Source organism: Haplochromis burtoni, unplaced genomic scaffold, assembly GCF_018398535.1.
Source record: "Haplochromis burtoni strain Fernald_Lab_line unplaced genomic scaffold, NCSU_Asbu1 Contig_41, whole genome shotgun sequence".
In the NCBI taxonomy this organism is placed as follows: Eukaryota; Metazoa; Chordata; class Actinopteri; order Cichliformes; family Cichlidae; genus Haplochromis; species Haplochromis burtoni.
The window spans coordinates 869979-881593 of record NW_024582402.1 but is presented as its reverse complement, the minus strand read 5'-3'; the positions used below and the strand labels follow the sequence as shown (position 1 = coordinate 881593).

General features: G+C 40.6%; 1 protein-coding gene across 1 annotated transcript; it reads left to right on the top strand.

The window, feature by feature from the left end:
- The first annotated feature begins 1933 nt into the window (after nucleotides 1-1933).
- On the top strand, nucleotides 1934-11520 carry pcyt1aa (phosphate cytidylyltransferase 1A, choline a). The gene is made up of 9 exons (XM_005920596.3): nucleotides 1934-2336; nucleotides 6078-6191; nucleotides 6517-6616; nucleotides 6760-6876; nucleotides 7219-7370; nucleotides 7564-7642; nucleotides 7750-7892; nucleotides 7984-8172; nucleotides 9372-11520. Exons 2-9 carry the CDS (start codon nucleotides 6078-6080, stop codon nucleotides 9588-9590), a joined length of 1113 nt encoding a protein of 370 aa, XP_005920658.1. The 5' UTR covers nucleotides 1934-2336; the 3' UTR covers nucleotides 9591-11520.
- The last annotated feature ends 95 nt before the right edge of the window (nucleotides 11521-11615 follow it).

Below are 11615 nucleotides of genomic sequence, written 5' to 3'. Positions count from 1 at the left end.
CAACCTTCATGTGCTTTCTTTGCATTTTTCTCAGGGTCTATCAGCCAGCCCTGTGTTTGTCATTTCAGCAGCAGAGTAAATTCTATCCCTCAAACTAGTAGAGAAGTTTGTGATCAAATGGTGCAAGAAGGAGACAGTGAGTCTGACGGTTTGTGACATCTGGCCAATGGTGAACATCATGCTCTAAATGCAAGGGTAAAGGTACTCTTATATTATTATAATAGTACCTTTTAACAGTACCATACTAGTACCATTATTGTATCATATACTTAGAGTCTACCTGAACACTCAGACAAAGCTCCATGCAACATAAATCAGTCTGTTTTGCAGAGGGTGTAAGCTGGGCAGGAAACATGTATTTTTTAACTAAACAAGATGGTTCAGATGTAAGAAAAAGCAGTGGCTGCTTACTGCAGAGTCACTGGCCTAATCCATCTTCACCTTAGTGTCCTGCCCTGCCCCCACCCTTCCTCTAACTTTAATGCCCCTTAGGCACCTTAATTCTTCCCACTACTTGAAGGAAAGACTTTACATGCAGTATAACACAGCATAATCCCCTTTGTACCTTTTACTTCAAGTCAAACAGTTTCATTGCACAACTTCAGCACTTTCTTCAAGGTATCATGTGTTTAAGGTTATTGTGGAAATTACAAATTGTCTCTGGAGCTCTCTACTGGACATAAGAGGATCAGTTCCCAACTACACTAGTCCAAAACCTGGCATAAATGGGGATAAAGCACCCAATGTAATGTGTCATATCTTTCGTACTTTGAGGCCAGCTTGACTGTAATCATTACCAAATTTTCTGATGCAGGAAGAAATTTGAAACCGTTGAATAAAATAAAAAAATCTTGCACCAATGACCCCCCACAGTCACCATTACTCAGCCCACATAGAGCTAAAAAAAATACTGTTCAGTGGTGGTTATAAATTACTTACCAGAATAGGACTGTGTTCAGTACACAGATCTTTTAAGCCTTTCTATAGTAAATCAGTGAATATCTAAGCTGATTAGATTGTCATAGTTACAGTATGCCCTGCATAGATCCAGACAGTCACTACCAGATTAGTCACATGCCAGCAACAGTCTTGATAATTAAGCATATCAACATGATGTAAGAATAAATTTATATTGTTAGAGAATGAAAAGGCAAGGTCTAAAGAATTATCTTTAGACCTTGCCTTTTCATTCTCTAACCAGTGATGTCTGTGTTGTATAATGTACTGGTCCTTGTGACTCATCATGGTAACCTATCTTACTGGGAGGGTTTTATACTGTGACAATGCTTTATTTACTTGAGTAAGAGGGTAAGTAGGAAATTGTGTAAGAATATAACCAGGGTAGTATGACAGTGCAGATCACACTTAAGCAAAACAAAGAATAAAATGTTCGCCTGCTAATTTGTGAATAGCAAAGAAAACACAGATATTCATATAAAACTGTCAAAGTCATTGGAGAGATGTGTAGATAAATAGCTGAAGTTACAGAAGAAGGTGGGAGAGATAAGAAGCAGGAACTCTAATCGGAAAGAACAAGAGATCGCTTGTAGGCTGAGAACAGGACGCAGTCATTTACACTGAACATTTTTACTGCAGGAAAGCATCCTACTGTTTGTTGTAATCAGGAAAGAGAAAGTGTGCAATGTCTTAATCTTGTACAAGAAGTTTTACAAAGCAAGAGAGCTGATAAGAAACATGCAAAGTTTAGGGTTATACATTATGCTTATGTGTGGGACACAACAGAGAGAAGGAGAATGTTATTTATCGAAAGGGATCTTCTCATTAGGACGACTTAGAACGAAAGGACAATGACAAACTAAAGATATAGAAGGGGCGATGCAACGTAAAACGATGCCAGCTGCTGGCAAACACCAGAAAAAGAAGAAGTAGAAGAATAATTCCAGTAGGTGGCAGTCGAGTACAGTCACGGAAGCGCCCGTTGTTGTACCAGTTCCTTTAAGGACGTGCAAGTTTTGTAGTTCCTGTGTTGTTGACCTGTCAGCCTTGTAGTATAGGCTGTCACTGCTGAGAATTTGTCTGTCCTTCTGGTTGATGCGGTATTTTGACAGCGACACAGAAAATACTGGGACGTTGGACGCACAGGATTGTTCATCTTTACCGTTGTCACTTGTGCTAGCGAACTAGCGAGCTAACGGCTAAAGTTAGCTAATAGGCGGCCAACTTTAAAAGGTAGATTGGTAACTAGCAACTGAGGGTGGCTAGCAGCGTTAGCTAGCTTTCTTGCTTTCAGCCAGCTAGCCTGCTGGCACTGCGAGGGTAGCAAGCCGCCCACTCGTGCAAGGCAGCATTCCGAAAAAAAAACAAAACAGCGAAAGGTAAGCAAGCAGAAACTTCAAACAGATACCTGACGTTAGCTAATGTTACGAGACGGGATTTTTAGCCTAGTGAGGTTGGGAATTTCAGTGAGAGGCGAAAAAGTCGGCACAGCCAATTTTTTTTTTTTACTGCTGTACTTCACAACTATTATCACCAAGCCCTCTGTCAGCTGTTGGTGTCTCTCCTGTCAATAGTTGAGGTTAGATGCCTGTTGCACTCTCTGTGTCAACTTTGCATGTGTTTGCAGCCTTACTGAACAGCATTATAACTTCCCAGGGATACTAGACATTGGGAACATTGTGTTAAATGCTGTGTGGTTTTCAAAGTGTGGTCGGAGGACCTTTAGTGAGCCGGGCCAGGGCCGAATAACTTCTGTGTTTAAACCTTACTGTACGAACTAAGACAGCGTTGGATGTGCACACAGTTACTAATCTTAGATGTGACCCGAATTTGAACAGGTAACTTCCTGTAATCAATGATTAATCATTTGAGTCATTTGTGGAACAGTGCCGCAGTCAGTGTCTCATTTCAGTTTTTGATGTGTTTCTGGAAGATATGCAGGTTTAAGCCTGATAGTTGGCTTAAGAAAGATATCGAAAAGTCTCTTTTAGCTTTGAGAACGTAAAGAGAAATAAAGATGATTCTGTACTAGGCTAGCCAAGTATTTATAAAGCAGTTACAAAAAGAGCAACCACTGACCAAAGTGCTGGACAAAGCAATAAAATACAATTTGAATAAAGTTTAAATAAATAAAAGGTTAGAAGGCTAAACTTATAGGGTTAAGGTAATCACTACAAGCTTAATACATTATATTGTTTTCTTGGATTTGCTGAGAAGCATTGTGTTATTTAATCATTTTACAGGTTTGATCATGTACCTCATTTGCACAGCTCTTATTCACACAGTGCTTGGCACTGGCCTCTTTGTTGCGTTCTTATTATAGCAGTCAGTTTCAGTGATGATGACATGCGCTCTTCATCTAAATCTTCTCTGTCACTGTGTGGGAGCCCTGTAGGACTTTTCAGTCCCAGTGTTCAGCTGCTGGCAGGAGGGGGGCGTTTGTGCAAGTGCCCAGTGTTGGATCAGGTAGCTGTCACCACCAGGAATGTTGAGCTGCCATGTCCTTCACTCATTGTACTGAGTCACAGTTTCATAACTGACACAGCAGCAGATGTCCAGCCGGGGGCTATTATGACCTAATCGCAAGTTAAAAGAAACCTTTTCTTTTGCTTTTCTATTTCTTCTAAATTTATTGTAAAACTTTCAGATAATTAGGTCAGTTGTTAATGCTCTCAAATCTGGATACCAATGTTGAACTTTATTCATATATCACTTTCCAAAAACATAGTTGTGAAGTGCTTTTCATGACCCAGCAAAATAGATCACTATTAAAACTTAAAAAGAAAAGTACACACAACTATAAAAACAAAACAGCGAAAACATGATATGTACTTGAACAGTGTGTGAAATATGACGGGTGAAATAAATATATGCAATAAAGCATCAGGTTTTTTAAGTATTGGCGCTGTCTGCATGAATTTGTTAGATGAATTTGACATAAAAGTGGTCATAAAGGGAGAACAGATAAAAACTTGTTTAAGACACAACTAGTGTTAAGTAAAAGGATAAATTGGGATTATCCTAAACTATAAACAATCCACATCTACTCTAGTTTAATAATAATATGGAGCTGGATATCTGAGTATGTCTCCTTTAAGGAAGTGCCATGGTTAATCATAAAATGTGAATATCCACTTTAATGATGTGTGGTTTGATGGAATGTGTGGAATGAGGCAGAGCCTCCACCCATAACACTAGCACACTTAGATTATAGACTTGACTTTTTCCTATATTCTGACTGTCGGGGTGGTTGGAACTTCTTTGTTTTGAATGAGTCGTGAAGCTAAATGTCATGTGATGCTAAAGAGTCTCTTTTTTTTGTTACAAGGGCACAGACACACTGCAGACAAGATACAAACACAAGACCTTCCCATATTTGTTCTCTTCTGCATGGTTGATTAATGAACATACACGTATTCGGTTGTCATTTTGGCTATGGATTACTCGTTAATCATTTTTGAAAGCAAGCATTTCTAATGTTTAATAACTTTTATAATGTGAACTTGTAGGTTTGATAAGAGAAGCCGACTGAAGTCTCATGAGGGGATTATTCATCTTTGCAAGAAGTATTCTTTTATAGCTTCCTCCAAATATCTCAGGCTGTGCCATAAAGTTGTGGAAAGGCATCCAGCAGGCTCTTATGTGTATCACAAAGTCAGCTGAAGTCTATCAGCATAGAGTATAAAAATACGCCAACTTGTGGTGACCTGCTGACACTGGAGAAACGGGGCTGGGTTTAATGTTCCCACATGTGAGGCTAACTTGATCTCACACGAGGCATCAGATGTAAAGGCTGAATGGGGTTAATGTTCTGTATGTTTAGGAATTAACTATGGTATGTTGGAACAGGTGGTGTTTGCTTGATTTTCACTTGACCTGTATCTCTATGGATGTGAGAATCTGTCATGGTGGTTCATACTGTGTTCTCCCAGTTTCTGGGTCAAAGGTGACTCGGCATATATCACCTGTCATAACACGACAGCTGTATAAATTTACAGTCTGTCCGTGATGTATATTATATTTTGAGTGTGCTTGTGTGCTTTAATTATGTAATACAGTTCCTACCCCCAACATAAAGTGTTACTAATAGGGCTGGGCTATATCATAACGTTCACGGTAATACCGGTGTAATGTTGGGCAACGATAGGAAAATGAAATATCGCGATAGAATATGGGTAAAACGCGCATGCGCAGTGCCTTTGTTTACATACGCACATGGCGGCGATGCAGAATGAGAAGGGCGAAAGTGGATCGTTAAATGAAACGGATGAACCAGAATTGGTTTGTATAAATGCTGCAACTTCAGTGGTGTGGAACTGGTTTAGCTTTCATCCGTCAGATACACAACAAAGCACTATTTTTGGTAGCGCATGCTAGCGGGCCGTCGTTATTACCGTGTTTTTTGGAAAATACAGCACACTTAAAATCAATCCTTTGATTTTTCTAAAAATCGACAGTGCCCTTTATAATCCCGTGTGCCTTCTGTATGAATTCTGGTTGTGTTTACTGACCTCGAAACGATTTTATGTGGTACACGGCGCTCGAAAATCTGTCAAATGTTTCAGTACGACTTTGCTAAGCTACGAACCCGCACTGCTTGATGATTGTCGGTGCATTACGGCTACCGTAGTCAGGCGCCTCGCGGAGTGATACGTACTGTGCTTCAACATAATATTACCATATTGTGTGTATAACCTCTTAAGTTTTGTGGATATTATACATGGTTATGCTGAGGATATGTCGGCCAATTTCCACTGGAAATGCCTTTTGGTTAAACTGTCAGCAAGGAATTTGCATTTGCACTGTTACATTTTTATATAACTTTAATGCACTTTAAAAAAGCTGCTTGTTTAAGTGAAAGTACATTGATGGGTTTGTTTGGTTTTTTTGTTTGTTTTTTTGCACTAATAAAGTTGAGGAGTTGTAAAGTATTTTGTCTAGCGTCAATTATATCGTCATTTATATCGTTATTGCAAATTTTCAAATGTATATCGTGATAAATATTTTTGGTCATATCGCCCTGCTCTAGTTACTAATGGAAAAGAGTTGAATGTGAAGTGTGGGGTGTTTAAATTGCACTTGTCTTAACTTGTCTTAACTTGTCTTAACCTTTGACCCAGATGGAGGCCCAAAGCTCCAGCACACTGCTGCTGTCAAGAAAGAGAAGAAGAGATGGCTCCAATGGGGAGGCCGAGGAGGGTGAACGGTTTGGGAAAATCCCCAGGTGTACTGTGGTGAGTCTTTGTGCTTTAACAGCACCGTATTTGCTGTGCAATCTTTGTGCGTAATGCTGTACAAAGTGCACACCAATGCAAAGAGCCCCAAGCAATAATACTGCAGTGTGAGATATCAGCTGATGTTTGCTGAGGAAATGTCATCCGTTCACCCTTGATTTCCACATCAGTTTATGCTGTAAGAGTCCAGGAAAGAGCAATTACATCATTTTAAAGATATGATGACAGTTTTTCTAGTATTTGTGAGGAAATTAATTTAAATAAAAAACAAAAATGCACAATTCATCCTTTATATCATCTCATTCTCCTCCAATGTCTCTTTCAGGGGCTCAGGCACCCTGTACCCTTTGCAGATGAGCTAGAGCCAGCTGATAGTAAAGCTTACAAAAGAGTCAGCATGGAAGAGGCCAAGAGGGGAACACCACGTGAGTCTGAAAGCTTAAATCTCTCACACTTTGATTCCCTCTCTGGTGCCACAGTCTTAAGTAAATTCACAGATGTGGACAAAATGAAACCATTTGATTCTCTCTGTCCACCTCCTAATATCTTATCTCATTTGTTCGTCCAGCTGAAAGACCTGTGAGGGTCTATGCAGATGGCATCTTTGATCTTTTCCACTCAGGTCACGCCAGAGCCCTCATGCAGGCTAAATGCCTCTTCCCAAATACACATCTCATTGTTGGAGGTAAGCTTGAGTGTGTGTTGCTGCTCTCAGCTGCTGGATGTTGTTCAACAGCTGGATATTCTTTCAGCGTTTCATTTTTATGCTCTGTGAGCGTACGTCACATTCTGTTCCCAACTGTCTAATAAAATAAGAACAAACAGTGCGGTGGTGTTTTTAATGGCAATGCAATCAGAGATTGTTACATGATGCTCCTTGAACTTTAGTCACAGTAAATCCCTCAGCTGAAGTGTTTGAGTATTTTCTGTCTCTATGGCTTTCCCTTCTGTTTAAATCAGTTTTTCAAAGCCTCTTTTTTTTGTGGAGAAACTTTAAATTTTCACTTCTTTAAATATTTCCTGTCAGTGTGCAGCGATGACCTGACTCACAAGTACAAGGGCTTCACAGTGATGAACGAGGATGAGCGATATGATGCTATCAGACATTGCCGCTATGTCGATGAAGTAGTGCGAAACGCCCCCTGGACGTTAACGCCAGAGTTTCTTGCAAAACATCGTGTGAGTACATGACACAGAATTAAAAACCACGACTAGAAACTTTCAGTCCCTTCACTCAGAACTTGGAGTCAGACTGTAGACATTTTTATAGTGCTAACTTTTTCCCTACTGTTTTGTTTGTTTTATTTTTGTACAGCTTGTAGATCTGAATCTCCCCTTTGTTTATCTGTGTTGCTTGTAATGACCTCTCCAGATTGACTTCGTGGCCCACGACGACATCCCATACTCCTCAGCGGGCAGTGATGATGTTTACAAGCACATTAAAGAAGCTGGTGAGCAACAGCATAATGGAGATTAGGAATGTGGTATGCAGTCAACAAGGATCAAATTGGATAAGTCCAGAAACTCTTATCGCTACAGCTTTTTCTGCTTTCTTTAGGTATGTTTGCACCCACCCAGCGGACAGAGGGCATCTCCACCTCTGACATCATCACTCGCATAGTCCGCGACTATGATGTATATGTCAGGCGCAATCTGCAGCGAGGGTACACAGCCAAGGAGCTCAACGTCAGCTTCATCAATGTACGAAACTTTGCTTTGCTCTAACCGGACGTTAAACAGACAGTGGATGTGTTCGTTAACCTGTCTCCTTTGTCACGTGCACCCTTAACAGGAGAAGAAGTACCATCTCCAGGAACGCGTGGACAAGGTGAAGAAGAAGGTGCGTGACGTAGAGGAGAAGAGCAAGGAGTTTGTCCAGAAGGTGGAGGAGAAGAGCATCGACCTGATTCAGAAATGGGAAGAGAAGTCCAGGGAGTTTATTGGAAACTTCCTGCAGATGTTTGGCCCTGAGGGAGCCTTGGTGAGGATGCTGGTTTTGTTTGGTCTTTAAACACTATTTAATGAGGAATTTGATTGGAAACATGTGCTTTTTGGCAATGTTAAACGTCTGGGAGACTTTTTCACTTGAAAGAAAGGCTTTATAGCCAGTGATGCACACATCTGCGAGGTGAGAGTATTGTTGGTGTAAATGAACAAAGCATAAACACGGTAGAAATGGTGAAGACTAAAATAACATGACTTTGTGATAGTAGGCTTCAGTCACACAGGACTGTAGACCAGTTACTGACAATGTAGGAACCACCAATGTGAGGGGAAAATGTGCAATTTCTGCAAGTGTCTGCTGTGCAGCCGCTCACAGTGACGTGGTATTGTTTTGATACAGGGACACAAAATATCAGTATTTTAATAAATAAATGTAAATACTCTGGGAATACTATGAACAATAGGGCTCATCTTATGCATCACCAACATCAGTTGCCAACTGGTCGGGATTACACATTTTTCCTTAGCGACTAGAGGTTACCAGGGGATGGTTAAGTCATAGATGTCTTTTATCTTTATTTTAGGTTATTAGCTCAGTCGGTTAATTCCATTGTGCATAATATGTGTGATCTACAAATCGGAACATTTAATTTTGTCCTTCAGTTGTTTGAACTCACAGGCAGGCAAAGATTCAAACTTATTTTCACTTGTCTCGGCCAAGATCTTGCCTGGGACTTTTAAATCTAAGTTTTCAGCTCATAGTTCTGATATCAGGTCGGAGTCCCAAAACACACGTCTTCCCATATGTGACATGATGGTACTGTAGAAATGAAATGCAGTCTTAGTGTTTTTTGATAGTGTCTGGGATTTAAAGCAGAGATATAAACTTGTAACAATGAAAAAAGCCGTCAGGAAATGAGACTCTTAAAGAGCTTTACTTTGAGAGTTGACTTCCTTTCTTTAGCTGAAAGTAAATTATGTAACTTCAATCAAAAAGAGCTATAAAAGCAAGAGACCCACATGGTAAAATTATGCACTGTTACAAACAAGTTTCCTCTTTGCAAATATTTCAATGGCAGAAACCACCACCTGGACCATGTGTACTCTGTGTTTTTGTTACCACTGTATGTAGAAAAGTCACACTGACTTAAAATCACACGGCACAGCACATTATTTCTGCATTCAGCAGATTTGATCATCAGCTCATCTGTTCCCGCCTTTGTCTCGCCTCCACAGAAACACATGCTTAAGGAAGGACGTGGCCGCATGTTGCAGGCCATCAGTCCCAGACAAAGCCCCAGCAGCAGCCCCACCCGCGAGGAGCGCTCTCCCTCTCCCACCTTCCGTCTCCCCTTCTTCTCCAAGACCTCCCCGCCCCCCTCACCTCCCCATCACAGTGGGGCCCGCGGATACCTCATCAGCGAGGACGACGACGACGAAGACGACGAGAACTAGACTTCGTTCGCGCTCTCCGCTGTCAGGTCGCAGTCAGCTCTGCTAAACTGGTAGCACTGTCGAGTAGCGTGAATTTCATTGAGCTCCTGCTTTAAATGTCTTTTTGTTTTATGGTTTTACTTTGACCTTTAGGACTTCACTGTCATTAAAACAGCCAGGTTTTTGTTTTTTTTTTAAACGGCCAATTTTATCCTATTTGTTCCTGTGTAAGGATCAGTTAAAATTATGGCTGTAGTCACTTGAGTTCTTTACAGGTAAGTTTCATTTATCTTTCACTTTGTTTGCGTTGGGGGTTTTTTTTGTGTTGTTTTTTAGTCACTCACTGTCACAGATATTTCACACGGTGCACTCGTCTACCACGGTATTATTAAGGTTAGCATTGTATTGCATTAGGAGTGGGTCCCCCCGCCATGGCTTTGACACCAAATTCGGTGTCGGAAAGGTCAGCCGAGGAATCACGAAGACACTGTTGGGTATCTCGGGCTGCAGGTTGTCAGAGCAGGTCAATTAATTGAAGTTTTACGTGCCCTGGCTCATGCAACGGGGCAATTTATATTCTGCTCATACTAACAAAACAAAGACCTGGCTCTTTTTTATTTCTCATTGTTAAAATAACCAGGAAACTCCAGATCCTGTGTGAGCTGAATCTGAGAGTACACTTGTTCTACTAAACAGCAGCGTTTTTCCAATGTGTGTGTGTGTGTGTGTGTGTGTGTGTGTGTGTTTGCGCCTGCCTGCCTGCAATTGGGCCTGTTTTTGTCAGTGTATGCGCATGTTCGTGTGTCAAAGCTCTTAAATTGGCATGTTTGAAAGTGTTCTGTCAATATTTGCCACCTGTTTACAGATCTGGTGTAAGCTACGACTTTAATGCATATAGTAATAAATTTGCTTTTAAATCGTGTCTGCAGACGGGAAATCGGTCTTTGAAAGACTAGTTTGGGACTAGACGCCTTTCAGTGGCGTAAACAGAGGAACAGCAACAGTTTAGATGTTGATGTAGATACTTAAATGCTTATTTTTGTAGATTTTGTTTTTCACCTGTGCTGCTTCATTTTGAGCAGATAATCAACATGAGCAGCGGTGGAAAAAGTAAAATACACAACAGTCTGGTTGCCCATCTTTACAAATAAGTATTCATAAGCACAAAACAGGTTTCTTTGCTGAATAAAGCCTCCTAATGGGAAGCACACTAACACAGCAAATCATAAAAACTTAAGACAGGACTTCCACTTTCTGAGCTGGGCTTGTGTGCACCACACTTATGTAGCTACCTCCCTGAACTGATTGTTTCCGAAGACGAGCACAAAGTATGGGCATAAGGTTTCCTTTCTAAACAGAGCCATTGTCCCTGCACTGAAGCAATGTGACTTGCTCAAATATTTAAGTCCAGCCTCTGTGTGTGTTATGTCCTGTATCTTTGGGGATAAATCGTGTTTTTTTTTTTTTTTTTTTTCCTCCCCTCTGTAACTGTGACTGAAACATCACAGGATATCTGAAGATGTAACGCAATACTGTTGACGCTAATATAAATGTTGACAGATGTAGATTGATATGCTCTAGGCTTGTTGTGGGTGAAATCTTAATTGGAACTTGAGTACTCACCCTGCATTATTCCTTGAGGAAATCCAGCCTAGTCTTTGGTGCTGAGCTAGTTTTGGGAAGCCTCGCTTTGTTTCTTCTGGAAGCTTTTCCATTAAAAAAAATAAAATCAGTGAACTTCTCATTAAGAGCAAATCCACCTACAAGGTGGTGGAGGCTCGAGTGGCAAGCCAAGCCAATAATAGCCACTATTAATAAGAGGCATGTAAATGTTTTAACAGGAAGTGTTTTTAATAGTGTTATTTTGCTGTTTGGGGCAATTTTGTTTTATGTCCTGTATGTAGAGAAAGAGCAAGGCAGTAAAAATGTATTAAAATTGTTGGCCAAAGCATTTCTGGATCATGAGCCATCATTTGTCTTTCAGTATTTTCCATGTTAACTGGATTCTTTGGCATTGTATATAACCTGCATTGAAAAACCAAACCT